Source organism: Sceloporus undulatus, chromosome 6 (genome assembly GCF_019175285.1).
Source record: "Sceloporus undulatus isolate JIND9_A2432 ecotype Alabama chromosome 6, SceUnd_v1.1, whole genome shotgun sequence".
In the NCBI taxonomy this organism is placed as follows: Eukaryota; Metazoa; Chordata; class Lepidosauria; order Squamata; family Phrynosomatidae; genus Sceloporus; species Sceloporus undulatus.
This window is the reverse complement of record NC_056527.1, coordinates 998,951-1,018,725: the sequence shown is the minus strand read 5'-3', so window position 1 is coordinate 1,018,725 and position 19,775 is coordinate 998,951. Positions and strand designations below refer to the sequence as shown.

At 45.6% G+C, this 19,775-nt stretch overlaps 1 protein-coding gene across 2 annotated transcripts; it reads right to left on the bottom strand.

Annotated features, from left to right (window-relative positions):
• Positions 1 to 1,150: 1,150 nt before the first annotated feature.
• On the bottom strand, positions 1,151 to 17,860 carry RARRES2 (retinoic acid receptor responder 2). Of its 2 annotated transcripts, XR_006104465.1 has the most exons (6): positions 17,649 to 17,860; positions 13,465 to 13,783; positions 11,805 to 11,909; positions 8,206 to 8,209; positions 4,899 to 4,995; positions 3,015 to 3,064 (listed from the first exon to the last, which is right to left on the bottom strand). XR_006104465.1 is itself a non-coding variant. In XM_042472505.1 (5 exons), exons 1-4 carry the CDS (start codon positions 17,843 to 17,845, stop codon positions 2,966 to 2,968), a joined length of 717 nt encoding a protein of 238 aa, XP_042328439.1. In that variant the 5' UTR covers positions 17,846 to 17,860; the 3' UTR covers positions 1,151 to 1,354; positions 2,949 to 2,965. The 2 variants fall into 2 exon arrangements, 1 of the variants encoding a protein (XP_042328439.1); XM_042472505.1 differs by lacking the exons at positions 4,899 to 4,995; positions 8,206 to 8,209 and adding an exon at positions 1,151 to 1,354 and having other exon boundaries at positions 2,949 to 3,061.
• Between the last annotated feature and the right edge of the window lie 1,915 nt (positions 17,861 to 19,775).

Sequence of the window (19,775 nt, the reverse complement as noted above, 5' to 3'; positions counted from 1 at the left end):
TATTTGAGGGCATTTGGTTCCAGGACACACACACACACACAAAACACACTCCATGGATCCCCAAATCCATGGATGCTCAAGTCCCATTATAAACAGTCTCAGTCCCCCTTATTCAAACAAGGTTTGCCTTCTGAGATTTAAAAAATAAATAAATGATCAAGCCATGGATGGTTGAATCCACGGAATCAACCCGAATCCATGGATAAGGAGGGCCAACTGTAATTAATGGGCAGACTGTGCTCAATTGCTGACAAAGTTTCTATTTCCCAGGCTGCTGTTAGGATCACACTGAACTAGAAGGGACCCAAAGGCCATCCATCCCAACCCTCTGCCATACAGTTTCTTCACCAACAGCCTGGTGTTCCTGGATTGTTCAAAACACTGATTTCATTCAGGACAGGGCAATTAAAATGCTTAGTCCACAAGATCCAAATCACTTACTTTTGATAGTTTAAGCTGTTCCAAGGTCCAGAGATTTTAAGTCGCATAAGAGGTAAGGGTTCCTTGGAAGGCAGGGGTGGCCTTCTCCACTATAATAGTCCAGGAGAATGGAGAGATGGTTTGGGAGCAACCAAAAACAAGTATTAATTTGGGGGAACCCAGTGTGTCCCCTAACTCTGACAATTGACCACCTTTGTCATGGAAATTCTTCCTCGGTCCCAGGAAAGTGAATTCTGAAGCTTGTGGCTTTGTTGAGCCCTGCCCATTAAAGACTGTCTGCACCCCCCAGTTTCACATCCCTCAATCTTGGAGTGGGGACCTGTTTGCTTTCTCCAGAAAAGAACTCACATCCTTAACCAATGTGCAAAGGGATCTTGCCACACCTTTGAGACTAACTATGTGGTAAAAGCTGTAGTATGAGCTTTTGTAAACTTGGAAAGCTTGTGCTACAACTTCTTTCACTCAGTTAAAGGTGCCTCAAAGGTGCTGCAAAGGTGTTAAAAGTCTCACAAAACTACAGTTCCCAGAATTCCCTAGCATTGAACCAGGACAGTTAAAGAAGTCTCAAACTGGATTATTTCTGCAGTGTGTTTTTCACGCAAGGTTAACTCAATTTTTGAACCTTTGTAGGAAAGCCTAGAAAAGGAAAGTGGTGGTACGTATTGTCTCAATCTGGAAATTCCCCTTTGGAGTAACTACACACCACGAATAGGATGACCCCACTTAAGCATTTTATTGTGGGGATAAGAAGAGAAATATAGAGAGAAAATCCAAAAGCCAGGCTTAAGAAAGCGCAGTCAGGAGGAGACTCCGCGATCCCTGAGGCGCTGAGACCGGATCGTCTTCTGCTTGGCTCCAGGGAGGCTTCCTTTGTTGGTTATTCAGGGAAGAGTCCATTGAATGTGGGTCTCACCTAGGAGAAGAGGAGACAGGGATACCGCATGAGGGCCCCTGACATACATTTGACAGATGGAAGTGGGGACACATATGGCCAAGCAACCTCAGAATCTAGCCAAAACTAGTCATAAGGAAGGATGCAGAAGCTAGGAGGGGCTGGAGCAGTTTGCTTTTGCTTGAGCCTCCTGGGAAGGGCAAGGTTCTGCCTTTTCTTCCTCTTCCCCTCTGCTGTTAAGTGAATGCAAACAACTTTGTCATTTTGGAACATGAAGGCAGAGGCATGTGCTGGCAAACAAATCCCCCCTGCTATAAACATCTCCAAACGCCAGGGATGGGCAACTGACATAGGGTTTATCCCATGCAAAAATGGGATTTAAAATGGGAAAATCCACAAAAGTGGGGTTATGTTCACATGATGTCAGGGGCACTGAACATTAATCTGGCATTAACCCACACAGAAAGTGGACAAAATCGGCTGCTTTTTACTTCCAGGATTCTTCCAGGAGTAAAAAGCAACTGATTTTGTCCACTTTCTGCGCAGGTTATTTCCGCAGTAATGGTCAATGCCCCCAAAGAGTCTGAAAACGATCCTTCTTTTTGCAGGATTTTTCCGGGATTTAGATCTCGTTTATGCACAGGATTTAGGCAGTTAGCCTCCCGTGTGATAAACTCCATAGATTAGATTGCCCCCAAATCTCTCCCAATGCCCTCTATGGGGCAAAGATGCCAATGTTGTCATGTTATCCCCCCCCCCCCATGCACTGTTTTAGACCCAGAAGAAACTTTTTCTACATCAGATCGACATTGATCAAAAAGTCAGGATGCTCTGGAGGACTTCCTCGCCCCCAATAAATAAATAATAAAATAACATTTTTATTTCTATCCCACTTTTTGCCAAGCAATCAAAGCAGCACACAGCAAGTTAAAATACAACTATATATACACAGTACCCCCCCCCCTTTAAAACAACATTAAACAATATAAAATTAAAAACCAACTAATCCAAACAAACAAGCAAACAAAAACTCATCATGGGCAGAGTCACTAGATGGAAAGTCTTGTCTGTGGCTGAGTATTTTATTCCGGGAAATCCGTCTTAATGGCTTTTTAAAAGCTCTCTAGATTGTTAATGTGACGGATCTTGTCCAGCAGCCATTCCATAAATTGGGAGCGGTTGCAGAAAATGTCCTCTGGGAGGTCGCCGTCAGCCTGGTCTTTAAGGGTTGTAGTAAATTCCTCCCAGAGGACCTGAGGGCATAGGGTGGATTGTATGGCACCATTGACCTCCCACACCAAGTTCATTGGGGGAAACAGGGCAATATTTTTAACCATAAATATACTGTATTTGGAGCCTGGGGTGCAGCCAGTCAGGAAAATGGCCCTGAAGGCCACACGTGAGCCACCAGCCACACTTCCCCCACCCCTGATGTATGCCAACCTCTGGGACCCAAACTGGCCAGACGTGCCATGCAACCCAAATGCAAAACACAAGGGTGCATGTCCCACAGACATGGTGCAATGCTCCACTTTGGTAGACTGTCCCCAACCAGGTACCTGCGGACCATGGCATTCTCCAGCGCCCCAAAGCATCAGAGCGGAACAGCACTCACCCCACATTCTGGGGACCTCATGGAAGCCTTGGAAAAGGCAAATTGGCCCGGCAGGTAGAATCCATTGGCGTTCTTGACTTTTTCGCAGTCCTCGCGTGCCTCCTCTTTGTCTCCTGCAGGACAATCCAAAGGGCACAGATGAAACGCAAAACGGCACGGCTCGAGCGTGCAGATTTACCCCACAGTTTCTGCAAGGAATCATAGGATCAGTTGCAGTGTAAAGAACTCGCCCACTTTTGGGGAGGTTTCCTCTTGCCTGTGCCCTGTATTAAGGCTCAGCCATCTTACTCCGACATAAAAACATTCTGTGTTTTGCTAAGAAGCCCTCAGTCACAGAGAACATGAGGAAATAAAGCAAGCAGAGAAAACTAGGCAGGCATGAAAGGCATCTTTTGGATAGATATAAAACGGAGGCAACCTAGTCAGCCCTTCCTATTAGGCACTAACTTGTTAAGCAAACAGTAACTGATTGATTCATACATCAAAGTTGAACAATCATTTGGAAAGCATGGCTGAGATCCTGTATTAGAGGGTATGGTGTGCAGTTTTGCCATGATGGAGCTACATCTTTGACACAATAAAGCTACCCTTCTAGTGAATTGCGATGGTGTGCGCTGGAGCCCTGTGCAGGGTGCCCTGTTGTGCAAAGAGACACTTAGTGCAACACGACTGTTGCACAATGTCCATGGCTGCATGGCTTCACTTGTGAACCATTTCCGCTCCCCTTCTGAAAATACGACTGTTGTGCAATGGTGCAATTCAACTTTACACAATCGTAACATTGGCTTACGATGCGTATTTCCGACAGGAATGCCAGCCCTTTGTGCTGAGAAGTAGCTTTTCACTAATTTATTTCCAAAGTAATTTTAGCCATTTTTCCCAGTGCGAAAAATTCTGAAAAACCATTTTCAGAACGCAGGACTTATTCTGCACAATATTTGCCTGTGTTACTTTCCATAGGAAACAATCTTCTGCGCAGGAAACGGCATACAGAAAATAAGACTTCTATGTGGCAATGTTACCTTCTGCCCAGAAAAGTTTTCCTATGCAGTTCAATCACATGCCCTGTTTTCTCAGGATAAGTCCCCAATTATAGCATTTTCTGTGCAGCTTTTTCTTTCAGGAAAATGCACTCATTCCTCCACATTTGTTGCTTTGACTTTTGCAGATCTGATTATTCACAGATTTTATATTATGTTCTCTCTAGGAATACCTAGGTCCTCCAGGCAACCCTATGTCAACTTTCACCAAAAGTCACACTGAAGGACATAGAGATTTCTAGACAGGACATCTGCTTGGCATTTGGAGCTCCTCCAGCACAAGTCTATGGTCAATGTCTGACAGATATTGAACGCAGAGTTGGCACTGGAGGACCTAGAGAATTCCTTGAAAGAACAGTACAGTGCGCCCGCATCATAAGCGGGCGTGCTTTACGCAGTTTTCAACATACTCTGAAAGCCGCACAGGGAGGAAGGGCGGTGCATCCCATGCCATGGCACATGCAGCCGCCGCATGCTCAAGCCCCATTCATCTAAATGGGCTTGAACATACACATAATTTGCTTTACGCAGGGGAGTCCAGAACGGATCTCCCACGTAAAGCAAGAGTGCACTGTATGTACATACGGAACATTAAGGTGTATATGGACCTTTTTGGATCACACCCTAGGTCCAGGAGCCTCTCTGTGAAGCGTGAATGTGGACCGCTTTGGTAAATCAAACTACAAACCATGGCCTTTAACTTTAGGAAACCTTTAGGCATTAGGTATCTCCAAAAAATCCTATGCAGCTCACACCTCACTCTATCTGTCCCAAACTTTCAGTGGGAAGTAGGAAGGATGGCACCTCTTCCACCGAGGTTAGCCTTCCTGCGCTGGCAGGGTTTGGACTAGCAGCCCTTGGGGTCCCCCCTTCCAACTCTGCAGTTCCCTCCTTCCATGTGTTCTCACCGGAAGATGGTGCTCTGCTGTGAGAGGCAATGCATCGTGTTTGTCAAGACGGTGTCTAGGTTCCTGGATTCAATGAGAAGCAAGCCAAGCAGATCTGTCCTCTGGACAAAGAGAAGAGGAAGAGAGAGAGAGAGAACAGGTCAGATAGAGAGTATGGCTGCTTTTGCAAGAGGCACCCAAGGGTCATCCAACACTGGCCATTGGTCCAGTGCCATGTCATGTCGGCTCTTGATGGCTCTTGTCACTTACCTGTCAAAGTGTTACCTGTTCCATTTCCCTCCAGATTTTTTCTTCTGTTTAAATTATTTTTAATAGTAGTAATTTAGGTATCCTTAGCCAGCTCTCCTTGTTTCTTCCCAACAATGATGCCATCCATCGCTTCCGCATTATTACACTTTGTGGCTCTGACGTCTGGGACTTGATTATTCCCAAGTTTTGAAATACTCTGGAAGTAGATTTAAGTCTACGAAAGCTCATGCTACAATTTCTTTCTTTCATTTAGTCTCAAAGGTGCCACAAGATTTCTCTATGTACTGTTCTACAGATTAACATCATCATCATCATCATCATCATCATCAGCATCATCATCACATCATCATCCTCATGTTCTTTCTGGGAATCTCTAGGTCCTCCAGCGCAACGCGTGGTCAACTTCTGCAAGAGTCACAATGGAGGACCTAGAGAGCCTAAGAGAGATACTTCTTTAATAATATAATAATAATAATAATAATATAATATAATAATATAATTTTATTTATATTTTCCCATCCGCAGAGGATCGAGAGGGATACTGGTCCATAAAACACATACAGTGGTACCCCGGGTACGACGTTCCGCCGCCGCGTTCGTAACCCGAAATCTTCGTAAGCTGAAAAAGCCATAGGCGCTAATGCGAAAGCCGCGATTTCGTGCGAAAAGCGCCGAAAAGACCAAAAATTTTCGTAACCCGAATAACCTTCGTAACCCGGAACAGTTTTTTTCAATGGATTTTTTTCGTAACCGAAATTTCGTAAGGCGGCGCATTCGTATCCGGGGTACCCTGTACATCAATAATAAAATACCTAAAATACATCATTATAATAATACAATTAATCTTAAAAAAACTCATCATCAAGTGGAAATGTTGACCATAGAGTTGCCCTGGAAGACCTAGAATTGCTAGAGAGAACATATTAATCAAATCCATGAACAATTAAACCTGCAAAAGTCAAAGCTGCAAATGCGGAGGGCTGACTGAATAATGGCATCATTATTGGGAACAAAAACAAACTGAAGGGTTCTGCCAAAGAAAATCTTATGTGTAGAAATTAACATAATAAATTACACTCCGCTTCCATTACCAAAAGACACAACTATGAAGAAATAGGGATTAAATAAACCCTGGAGCAGGAAAGCCAGTAAAATTCCTAAAAGGGTAACAACACCCACAAGAGTTTGCAAAAGCAAACATAAAACATAAAATGATATAAAACACTAAAGGCCAGACGCGTTTCGATCTCAGTCTCCTCAGTGGCCTATAACTAGGGTTGCCTAACGTCCAACCTCCAAACCGGGACAAATGTAAAAAAAATGTAGGACAATTGTAGACAAATTGCCCCAATGGAGGACACACGCAAAAAATTAATTTAAAAAAGCATTCATATAAACGCATGTTTCTTAGCACTGCTCAAAATGGAGAATTTGGCATGATTCCTAGAACAGATGGCAGAAAGGACTGCTCAGTTGAACGCACGGTCAGAGCACCTGCCTCAGCTTCGGCTTATTCGCCAGCTGCCCCATACTTGGCCAGAGGGACATTGAAACTGTTGTACATGCTCTGGTAACCTCGAGATTGGATTTCTGCAATGTACTCTACATGGGGCAACCCTATACCAAACCCGGAAGCTACGATGGTGCAAAATTGGCAGCCAGGCTGGTCACTGGAGTTTCTAGGGCCAGCCATATAACACCAGTACTGAAAGATCTTCATGGCTGCCTATCCGCTTCCGGGCCCAATATAAGGTGTTGGTGATACCTATAAAGCCCTAAAGGCTTGGGCCCAGGATACCTGAAGGACCGCCTCTCCCCACATATTCCGTCCCGCACCCTCAGAACATCCGGGCAGCAACTACTAAAGGTGCCGGGGGCCAGACTCTTCTCCGTCACTAGGCGGACTTTACTCCATCGCTGCCCGGCCCTTTGGAACACGCTCCCGCTGAGCTCCGCTCGACTACCTCCCTGGCCAATTTAAGAAGGACCTGAAGACCTTCTTTTCCAGCAAGCATTTCCCCCATAAAAATTCCTAAGGGCCTCACTCTCCTCCGTGGCCATGAGGTGGGCTAATGGGTTTTTAGCTGTTCTGTTTTTATTGTATAATGTATGGCGTGATTTTGCTTTTAATCTATTGAATGTATATGTATCATGTATGTAAACCGCCCTGATCTAAGGAAGGCGCGGTATATAAATAAAACTTTTATTTTATTTTATTTTTATTCCCTTCTGGCCAACCCCCCCCCCCCCCCCCGATTCCAAACAGAACATTTGGGCATTGAACATGGCTTTATTTAACATGGCCTCTTGCTATTTCAGAGGCTTATTCCTAACCAAACCCTTTGGGTTTAACACTGAACATGGGTTAACATGTCTATGCATATTGAACATGTCAAGTGTTTAACAAGAAGGGGATTTGCCCCGGTTTCAGGTTTCTTACCCAACTGTACTCTCAGAAGTGTCTACTTGGTCAAGGGACTTTGGTTTTTATTCACTGCGCATGAGTTTGTAAAATCAGAGCAACTTACATTGGCATGCCTCGAGAGTTCAATATCACCCATCCTCATATCATCACTATTATTGTCCAAGCAAGGCCAGACTTGTTAGCATTCAAGCACAAAAAATAGAGCAAAAACACACTTTGGAAGGTGACACTCTCTCGGCTCAGAAAGAGTGACGCATGCCTCAGAAGCGATTGATATCAATCAAACATCCCTCATCATCATCACTATCATTGTCCAAGCAGCCAGGCTTGTTAGCATTCAAAGCGCCAAAATAAAACGAAAATAAATAATAAAAAAAACCTTAGGAATGCCACTACCATCCCTCTTCCTCCTCCTCTTCTTCCTCCTCCCTCTCCTCTACTTCCTCCTCTTCCTTCCTCTCCTCTCCTCCTCTTCCTCCTCCTCCGTTTGGCGCCATATGCCCTTTCCTTTCCCCTCCCTATCTCCAGAGGCCCACCCTCAGTCCTCCTCTTCCCCCCCACCCCTCTTCTCCGAGACTCCACATCCTCATGAAGCTGGCCAAATTGTAGACTGGGGCTGAAACAGCCGCCCCCGCTCCTCTCCCCATTGGCCAGCCAGCCTCAAGGGGACCAGTGGGCCTCTTAGGTGCTGCATGCGCACGCGCACGAGCAGGAGGTTCCTCCGTCCCTGGCTGGACAATCCTGCGGGCCACAAAGAGGAGGAGGAGGTGGGTGGGGGGCCGCATGGAGGTGGTAGAGGAAGGCAGCATGGCGCACAGAAATGGAGGAGGAGGTTGGCACAGCGCGTGCGGTAGTAGGGGGTGGCACGGCTGCACAGAGGAGGTGAAAGGAGGCGGCAGTGGTGGAGGAGGAGATGGGAGCGCGGCAGCGCCCCAGCACATTTTGGCCGCGGCAATGGCCGCATGAGCGGGCTTGGCCCAGAGGCCGGCCCAAACCCAGATTGGCGGAACCAGGACAGGACCACGCCCGGTACCGCCCAAACAGTACAGTCCCGGATGCAGCCGGGATATGGCATCCCTACCTATAACCATTTAAAATATATTGTATCTGCTCATCAACTCACACAATGTGTCTCTACTCAATTCAAAACAACAATGTATCTATTGCTCACTAAGACCCTTATATAACCAGATGGTAATATGGTAAAGAGAACAATCCTGCCTTCTCCCATTTCTTTCATATCGTTGGGTTGTTTTCCCTGCGATATACATGGACAGTCGGTCCACAATCGCAAGCCATTGACTTTAATTTTCCACCTTATAGAGGATATTGCGTTAGATTTCCAGAATTTAGCATATCATCATCATCATCATCATCATCATCTTTAATTTATATCCCACTTTTTGTTTCCACCAATCAAAGCGGTGTAAACCTTTAATACAATATACAATTCCCCCCCCCTTTAAAAGGATTAAACAGTTCTGTGAAGACACACCCAACTAAGATGGTGGCAGCTTTGGGTGCGCAAGGTGGTCCCCTGGTGAGATCAACTCTTCTACCCAAAAAGCTCGGAAGCTGAATGTAAGGTTCAAAAAGGGAAGTTAATTTAAAAGAACAAAGCAAAGAGTTTTCCTCCCCAGCTCTAGATAAAAGAGACTTGACACTGACTTTCGGCAATCTTCAGGATGTATCTTTCTGGGTCTGATCTTGGTTTGCTCTCCTCTCTCAATGGAGCTGGTGCCGGGTCTTTAAGCTCCTGAATTCCTTTATTCACTTGCTGTGGTAACTAAAATGGCTAGTGATTTGGCTAACTTGTTCTTGGTAACGGTTTGGCTAACTGGTGTAAGAATGCCCTTTCCGGCTGCCTGGGCCTCTTTGCCACCAAAGACTGCTCTCTGCCAGCTCACAGCCAAGACTGCCCCACAAACTAAAAGCTCCAGCTAAAAACAGAGCTTGCTGGGAAAGGGCAAAGCAAAACCTGGAAAAATGCAGGGATCCTAAAGCTCCTCCCAGAACTCATACAAGGAACATTCCTACACTAAATATTCTATGGCCTGAACCAACACGAAGAAATGCAGGGGGAGATTCAAATAGTCCTGGCAGGAATCACAAGTTCTATCCATTAAAATACAAAGACTAAAATCTAAAAACAATACTACAATAATAAAATACGGTGGCGAGTCTTGGTTGTATATGTCTGTGGGGGATCTTTAGGGGCCGGGATCTATTCCTGGGAAGGCCTGCCGAGAGATCCATCTTGACAGCTTTCCTGAAGTCTCAAGTTGGCATTTGACGGATTCTCCGGCCGGCCCGTCCATAAAGTGGGGCGATTGTGGGAAAAGTCCTCTGGAGGTTGCTGTCTGGTCTTTGTGGACTGCCAACAACATTCCTCCCAGAGGAGGTACGGGGCGGATTGTACGGAAGGAGGCGATCCCTTAAGTAGGTTGGGCCCAAGCCATGGAGGGCTTTAAAGGTAATGACCAACCCCTTGTACTGCGCCCGGAAAGGAATAGGCAGCCAGGGGAGTGATTTTAATATAGGTGGAATATAGTCACTCCTAGTTGTTCCTGTAATCAATCTGGCTGCCATATTCTGCACCAGTTGAAGTTTCCGGACTAGGCACAAGGGTAGCCCCATGCAAATCAAGTCTTGAGGTTACCAGCGCATGTACTACCGTTTCGAGGTCACCCGGCTCCAGGAAAGGGCGCAGCTGGTATATCAGCCGGAGCTGATAACAGGCGCTATTGACCGTTGCATTCACCTGATTCCTCATCTGAAGCGAGGAGTCAAGAAGCACCCCTAAGCTACGAACACAGTCCTTTCAGGGGAGCGTGAACCCCTCTAGGACTGGAGGTTGCAGCCCAATACCTGGTTTGGGGGCCCCTACCGTAAGTACCTCCATTTTGTCTGGATTCAACTTGAATCCAGTCCATTACTGCTGCAAGATATTGACTGCGGGGAGAAATGCCATCTGTCACCATCGCTGAGGACCGAGACATGGAGAAGTATATTTGGGTGTCATCAGCATACTGATAACACCCCGCTCCATGTCTATGGATGATTTCTCCCAGTGGATTCATATAGATGTTGAATAACATCAGGGACAGGATGGTGTCCTGAGGGACGCCACAATTAAGCTCTGTTTTTGAAGAGCAACTGTCCCCAAGCATCACCTTCTGGAATCTACCTGAGAGGAAGGAACGGAGCCACTGCAAAGCAGTGCTTCCAATTCCTAGCAATCTCAGGCGTTCCAAGAGGATGTTGTGGTCTACTGCATCAAATGCCGCTGAGAGGTCTAATAGCACCAACAGGGTCATGCTTCCTCTGTCAATGCTTAGACGAAGGTCATCAGTTAAGGCGACCATGGCAATCTCCACCCCATATCCTCTCCTAAAGCCAGTTTGAAATGGATCTATGTGTGCCGCTGTTATCATATATAGGACCACACTATTCTCATTCTGAGTCATTTCCCCTTGTACTGGATCTATTATATTTAACTGGAGCAACTCTGGTTGGAGTGAGATATTTCTTTGCAATACTTCCTGCATCACTTCATGCATACTTCTTCCCCAATGTTTTCTCACTTTCCCAGATTGCCACCACGTCTGGCACATGCTTCCTATTTTATCATTACATTTCCAGCAGCTACGGTTGTTTTCATGTTAGCTAATCTGGAAGGTGTCAAGTGCCATCTGCAGAGCATGCAGTTTTGATTAATACATTCGCTCTAGGAACTTCTCGGTCCTCCAGTGACATTCTGCCCAAAGTTGACCATAGAGTTGGTCCTGGAGAACCTAAATGTTCCAAGAAAGAAACACTTCTCTTGTGCTCTTGTAGGTCTTCCAGCATAATTCTATATGATCAGCTATTGGCAGATGTTGGCCATAGAGTTGTACTGGAGGACTTTGGGAGAGGTGTTCTCTTAGGTAAAAAGAATAGCGTTTTCCCACATTCAGGGGGGTCCTTCACCCCTGACCCCAGCGAAAGTGGAAGGACCACTGTCTTGCGAAGCGATGTATTATCTGCAGCTGGTTGATTCCAAACTTTTTGCTTTGTCTTGGGGCAGGGGTCTTATCAGGATCCATTCTGGCATCAATGGGTTTATGATGGAAAGGTCTCCAAAAAATAAAGGTATGACTTTGAAAAGAAAGGGAAAAGAAAGATAAGAGCCAGGCAGGGGATGAAGCCATCGTTCCAAGGGAGATGCATTGGGGTCAAGTGGCTTTTGTCTCACCCCTCCTGGTTTGACGGAGCAGTTCTGCGTCCTCCGATGATGTTTCCTGCAGTGGGTTTGCGCAAGTTCAACCTCCAAGTGGACAAAGGTCCCCGTCGGGGACTCCTGCAAATACACGAGACCCAGGTCAGAGCAAAATTAGTAGTAGTAGTAGTCGTAGTAGTAGTATTTTTCTTTCTCTCCTCTCCTCAAGGCATGACACACTGTATTACAAATACAAAACACAACTAAAAACACATAAACCAACAGTTAAAATACAACACTATAAAATCATTAAGATGCACTCATAAGAGTTCATATACAGATTAAAAAATCATGATTTAAAATGGACTGGAGAGAGAGCATGCTGTTTTAAATGCAACCAGCGTTTTCAGCCACAGTACATTGTCCCAAACTATTACAAGATGTTTGCGCATGATAGACAGTCACTGAAACCAAGTTTTGAAAAGGGACTGTTTTGTACTTCTCCTCCTGCTCTTGCTCCTCCATGGGCAGCAATGGGGAGGTCATGTCTTTAAACATGACAAGTACAACCACAGCCACAAATCTGAATAAAAAGCACCAAGGCTATGCACTGGAGAACATACATTTGGACACACACTTTCCAAGGCAGCGCTCTTGCCCTGAGATTCCTCCTCTCAGGACTGGGGATGGGATGGGAGCCAAGCCCTGCAATCTGGGAACCCTGGCCCCAGAGGCATCCTAAAAACAATGTGCATCATCCAGTTTTAGAACCTGAGCAGGGTCAGCCATCTTTACAACATACATACACTTGTCTCTCTACATTCGCCGGGGTTAGGGGCACAGGACCCCCGTCAATGTGGGAAAACCGCAAATAACAAAACCACTATGTTTTTACCTGAGAGGACACCTCTCTAGGGATCTCTAGGTCCCCCAGGGCAACTCTGTGGCCAACATCCGACAGACACTGACCACAGAGTTGCGCTGGAGGAGCTACAAAGGCCTAGTAGAGTGTTCTCTCTAGGAATCTCTAGGTCCTCCGGTGCAACTCTGTGGCCAACATCCAGAACTGCCCGTATTACACTGGTACTAAAATCTCTGCACTGGCTGCCTATCAGTTTCTGGGCAAGGTACAAGGTGTTGGTTCTAACCTTTAAAGCCCTCCATGGCTTGGGTCCTACTTCCATACTATCCTCCCTGCACACTTTGGTCCTCTGGGAAGAATCTGCTACAACCGAAGAAGACCAAGCTCTCTGCGGTGACCCAGAGGACCTTCTCACTAGGCTCTGGAACGACCTGCTGGACGGGATCCGCCATATGACCACCTTGGAAGCCTTTTAAACAGCTATAATGATGGATCTCTTCTGACAGGCCTTTCCAGACTAGGTTGGATCTATTAGATCCATTAGGGTTTATATTTATATGTGTGTTGTTGGATTATATTTGGTCATGTTGAAGATTTGTCTTTAACGTTCTACATTTTATGGTGCCCTGTCCGCCTTTGCGGTTATAGCATCTGGTCACCATGGGTGCCACCAGACATTTTTGCTGTGCCGAAACAGACCCATGCAACTATGTCCAGGGAAAACGTGTCCTGAGATTTTCCCAAGGAATGGACTTAGGTGGGATGCCCAGTGTTTTTGTCCTTTGAGGATGACCCCTTGCCTTTCTTTCCTTTTGCATGATGAGGAACACTCACCTCTTTGGCGACTTCGGTCACCGTTTGTTCCTTGAACACCGACTGCACGAAGCTTCGGCCGTGGAAATACTCCAGCACAATGTCCAGCGCCTTTTGCTGGACAGGGGACCGGTTTGCTTGCACCAGAGCCAAAAGGCCCAAGCATAACACCAGAAGAGCCTTCATCCTCCTGTGTCCCAGATGGATCTGTTTCCCAGTGACCGGCGCATGCGGACTCCCTTCCGTGCTTGTTGATCTTGGTCGGTCATTAACTTGGGTCCACGCTCGGAGATGCCCCAGGGGTGGTTCCCTCTCTGCCCTCTGCCCTCGCTGGCGGTTGCTGGTTTCATGTGCAGGAGATGAAAGAGAGGGATGAGCAAAGGGCACCTGGTGTGGCCTCTGAGCAGAGCTGGACCTAGAAAGGCATCAGCTGGGCATGGCCGACGCGGCCACCTCCCCACCTTCACACAAGTCTTGCCCAGAGAGACGAGGTGGCACCAGTCAACAAGCCAGAATCATAGAATCGTAGAGGTGAAAGAGACCCCAAGGGCCATCCAGTAAAACCCCCTTCTGCCATGCAGGAACTCTCAATCAAAACAACCCTGATAAATGGCCATCCAGCTTCTGTTTAAAGGTCTCCAAAGAAGGAGACAGCACCAAAATTTCTAAGGGAATGTGTTCCACTGTCGAACAGCTTTTTCTGCCAGGAACTTCTTCTTAATGTCGAGGTGGAATCTCTTTTCCTGTAGTTTGCATCCACTGTTCTGTGTTCTATTCTCCGGAGCAGCAGAAAACAAGCTTGTTCCCTCCTCAATATGACATCCTTTCAAATATTTAAACAGGGCTGTCATATCACCTCTTAACCTTCTTTTCTCCAGGCTGGACATTCCCAGCTCCCTGAGTCCTTCCTGACAGGGCTTCATGGTTTCCAGACCCTTCACCATTTTGGTCTCTCTCCTTTGGACACATGGCTCCAGTTTCTCAATGTCCTTTTTGAATTGTGGGGCCCAGAACTGGACACAATATTCCAGGTGGGGCCTGACCAGAGCAGAATACAGTGGCACTATCACTTCCCTTGATCTAGACACTATACTTCTATTGATGCAGCCTAAAATAGCATTGGCCTTGTTAGCTGCTGCATCACACTGTTGACTCATGTTCAACTTGTGTTCTGCTTGGACTCCCAGATCCCTTTCAGATGTACAGTAGTTTCATTCAGCCAGGTGTCCCCCATAATCCTATATCTTTGCATTTCATTTTTTATGCCCAAGTGTAATACCATACATTTCTGGTGTTGAAATTCATTTTGTTAGTTTTGCTAGTAACCATATACTTACTAGTCATAAATAAATAAATAAATATTTTATCTCTATCCTGCTTTTTGCCAGGCAATCAAAGCAGCGTACAACAAGCTAAAATACAGCCATATATACATAGTACACCTGTCATACACAACCCAGTGCCTCAAACCCGCCGCAGGGCTTGGAGTAGCAGATGCAGTCAGGTACCTCTCTCCTGGGTGCCCTCCGTTTTCGGTGCCAGAAAGACGGTCAGAGGGGCTCCATTGGGACCAGGCCCCATCCGCTGGAGGGAGAGAGAAAACACTCTGCCAGTTTGTGCCTTCTTGGAAATCTAATTTTGGGGACCACAGTTCCCAGAGTCCCTTGCTGGGATTCTGGGATATTGTGCTCCCCACTCCCCCCAAAAAAATCACAGACTTGAGAACAGCACTTTCATTGGCCTCAGTTCCTATAATTTAAAGGGATGTTAAAGGAATAGGAAGACTAAAGTATTTGCATAAATATTTAGCTTTCATCAGTTATTGCTAATCTTGTCCTATGTACTGAGTAAAGAAGAGGCCAAGCGTTCTCTGCGGCCGGAAAGGGAAACAGGTCTCCGTTCTGCATCTGACCTGGAACCAAACAGACTTCTCTGACACTCCCTTGTCTTTCAAATGCTCCTCTACAAACAGTGTCTTACCTTCATATTGTTGGTGGATTATGGCAATACTGAGGTCCCCTCAGAAATAATAATAATAATAATAATAATAACAACAACAACAACATGTTTTATTTTTATACCACTTTTCCGAGGTGATCAAAGCGGTTCACAAAAATTAACACATCATAAAAACAATTCACAAAATCCAATAAAAATCAACAACGTGCAATAAAGACAAGCAAGATGGCGGTCGGGAGGAGGCCTGGTCTTCTTAGCAGGTGGAGGCCTGTTGTTGCTGGCCTGCTTCTCTCCCCCTCAAGATGGCGGTCGGGATAAGATCTCTCTGTCTTATCTGGAAAAAGAAAGGACTGGGGGAAACGGAACATTTTTTAAAACAAATATACTTTTCTTTATTAAATTAATAAAATAGAAGTCTTGTAAAGTGCATGCCTTTCGTCAAACTCAAAAGTGACAGGTACCCTTTTGGTTCTTAATCCCACCTCCTTGGTTTGTGGGTTCTAGGTTTTGGGGTGTCAACATTTTGGGGGGTGCTACCTTTGGTATGTTCTAGATTTTGGGGGTGTCACCTTTCGGAAGGTTCTAGATTTTGGGGGTGCCAATGGAATCTCCCCTGAAACCCAAGAGGTCGGCCAAATCAAGGAGGTGTATACACCCTATGCTACTAAAAGAACACTGATATAAAGACAACATCCATAAGACTTCAATACTAAGACATACATCCAAACATATTAAATGTATTAAAAATATAAACCTATTTAAAGGGGAAAAAACAAAAAACAAAAACCCCAAAGCTTCAAAAATATACATTGACAAGGTTCCTTCCCCATGACATTCTTGGAAACAAGCTAGTGAAATGTGGGCTAGACAAGGCAACTGTTGCATGGATTTGGAATTGGTTGACCGACCAAAGCCAAAGGGTGCTCAGCAATGACTCCCTTTCATCCTGGAGAGAAGTGACCAGTGGGGTGTCCAGTGGGGCTCTGTCCTGGGCCCAGTGTTATTCAACATCTTTATCAATGACCTGGATGACAGAATTGGGAGCATACAGTGGCGCCTCCGCATATGCGGTCTTTTTATAGGCGGCTTTGAGCATAGGTGCTCAAAGCCGCCGGCGCACGCGGAGTGGAAGGGGCAGCGTGTCCCATTCAATTGAATGGGCGCACGCACCCGTTGCGCCTCGTGCGCCACCGCGCCGCCACGCACAAGCCCCATTGGAAACAATGGGGCTCGAGCATAGGCGATCCCCCGCGTATAATAAGGTTCCACTGTACTTATCCAATTTGCAGATGACACCAAAGTACTGTAGTAGGAATAGCTAATACCCCAGAGAACAGGATCAAGATTCAAAATGACCTGAATAGACTAGAAAGCTGGGCCAAAGCTAACAAAATGAAATTCAACACGAAGAAATGTAAGGTATTGCACTTAGGGCGGAAAAATAAAATGCACAGATATAGGATTATGGGGGACACATGGATGAATGAGAGACTTCTATGTGTGAATGGGATCTAGGAGTCCAAGTAGACCACAAGTTGAACATGAGTGAACAGTGCGATGCGGCAGCTAAAAAGGCCAATGCGATTTTAGGATGCATCAATAAAAGTATAGTGTCTCAAGAGAAGTAATAGTGCCACTGTATTCTGCTCTGGTCAGGCCCCACCTGGAATATTGTGTCCAGTTCTGGGCACCACAATTCAAAAAGGACATTGAGAAACTGGAGCATGTCCAGAGGAAGGCAAACAAAATGGTGAATGGTCTGGAAACCATGAAGCCCTATGGGAAAGACTTAGGGAGCTGGGGATGTTTAGCCTGGAGAAGAGACAGTTAAGACTGGGGATATAGTCCTGTTTATGCCATATTGAGGAGGGAGCAAGCTTGTTTTCTTCTGCTCCAGAACAAGACCCAATGGAGCAATGGATGCAAGCTCCAGGAAAAGGGATTCCAGCTCAACATTTGGATGACCTTCCTGACAGTAAGGGCTGTCTGACAGTGAAATGCACTCCTTCCTTGGAGATTATGGTGGAGTCTCCTTCTTTGGAGGCTGTCTTTAAGCAGAGAGTGGATGTCCATCTGTCAATGGGGATGCTTTGACTGAGAGTTCCTGCAGCATGGCAGAAGAAAGGGGTTGGACTGGATCAGGGCCCTTCTTGGGGTTTCTTTGAACTCTTATGATTCTCTGTTTCCTCCCTTCTCTCCCTTCTTCTCTCTCTCCCTCCCTCCTTCTGCCCTTCCTTCCTCCTGACCTTCTGACTATTCTGGGAGAGAGAGAGAGAATTAAGGCAAGGTCCTGTCTGCCTGGATCTTTCTTCCTGCCACCATCTTCTTCTTCTTCCTTCCCTGACCATCTCACGTGACCCGAACGTTTTTCCCCTTGATCAGGACAAACTACCCTAATTCCCAGAATCCCAAAGGAGGTCTGAGAGCAGCAGCAGGAGGCCATTTGTCCTGAGTCAGGCCAAAAGATGGAAGAAAGAGAAGGAGGAGGAGGAGGAGAAGGAGAGTGAAAGGGGACCCCTTGCCTTGGCAGCAATGAGAACGTCCGCTGCCTAAGCCTAGAGACTAAAGAAACACACAGAGTTGGGGCCCTGGTTCCTTGGGCCTTGCCTGCCTCGCAGGGTTCTTGTCAAGACAGTCAAAGGGATCACATCTGCCCACTTGCCTTGCTGCCCCTCTGCTTCCAGAGAGAGCTGTGGAAGACAACGGCAGCAGGGCTAACATGTAATAACAATCACAATGATATTTTTATCCCGCCTTTCCAATTGCGATCGAGGCGGCACACGGCGACAATAACATCCATACAATGCTATAAGGATAAATCCCTCTCTCCCCTCCCCCTCCCCACACAATAACAACATAATCATTCCAATGTAATAATAATAAATATATAATTGAAATCGTTATAATAATTATTAAAACAGGAGGACAGGGCATTTTTAGGGTAAACAGTAGGAAGGCCCAGATCAGCGCAGCGACCGAGTGAATTATTTGGGGAAGGCCTCTATCAAATGTTTTATATTATAGATAGATAGATATGTGTGTGTGTGTGTATACACACAGACACATATATATTGTTGTGTGCCTTCAAGTCATTTCTGACTTCTAGCGACCCCAAGGTGACTGTAATAATAATAATAATAATAATAATAATAATAATAGTAAATGTTTATTTATATCCCGCCTCTTCCCATAGGATCAAGGCAGCTTACAATCATAGTAAAGCATGATACAACAGTACAATAATAAAACCCATGACACCAAGATCACAGGGTTTTCTCTTGGCAAGTTTCTCCAGAGGAGGGTTGCCCTCGTCACTGTCCTCTGAGGCTGAGAAAGCAGGACTCGCCCAAAGGCCAAACCATGGGATGACGCAGCTGAACCGGGATTTGAACCCTGGTCTCCAGAGTTGTAGTCCAGCACTCAAACCACTATGCCACGCTGCCTCTCACAGATGTGTGTGTGTATCTATCTATATTTCTGTCTATCTGGGAAAATTTCTGAGAAAGGAAAAAGGAATGGAGGGGATTCTCTCAAAGCGGGATCCTAGAGTTGCCAGATGGAGAACTGGAGAGGGCTCCTGTGTGTTTCAGTGTTGTATAGAAGAGGGCATTTCAGCACTTGTGCTGCTTGTTGTCTGGTCCCTAAGTTATGACACAACCATTACAGGCGCCATTTATTTTGTAGTTGTGATTAAAGAGATCTGGATTTTTATTTGTTATTGTTATTCTCAAATGATCTCGGGGGGAGTTTGCTTTTTGTTTTGCTTAAATACACACAATTCTTTAAATTCATTTTCTTCTTCCAGTCTCATATTTTTCGTTATCATATTTGTCTTTTATCTATTTATTTTTTAATCCAGATTTCCTCCCAAATCTTTTTAATTGTTCCATTAACTGATCTTCTATAGTCAATACAATATACTCAGCAAACGCTCTCACAACTTATCGATCTCCATTGATTTTTACTAACGTTTGAGTCTTTTCTAACGTTATTCAACAATATTTCAGAACTGAACAATAGCGGAGGGAGAGGGAGCCGTGCCGAGTCCCTGTCTTTATTTTAACTCTCTTGGCTCTCTCTCCATTTATTGTAATTATTGCAGTGTGTTCCTGGGATGTTGATTTTATCCAGTTGTTCATTCTTGGACCCGTTTGCATTCTGTTTATTATTTCCCACATTAATGTCCAGTTCATGTTGTCAAACGCTTTCTCTGCGTCCGGCAAAATCGGGTCTAATGGGGTTTTTTTATTATGAAAATCAAAATGTTCCCTACTACATCTACACTTGTCCCTTCCTCCACATTCGCCGGGGTCAGGGGCACAAGACCCCCACTGTGAATATGGAAAACCCGCAAATGACAAAAGCACCATGTT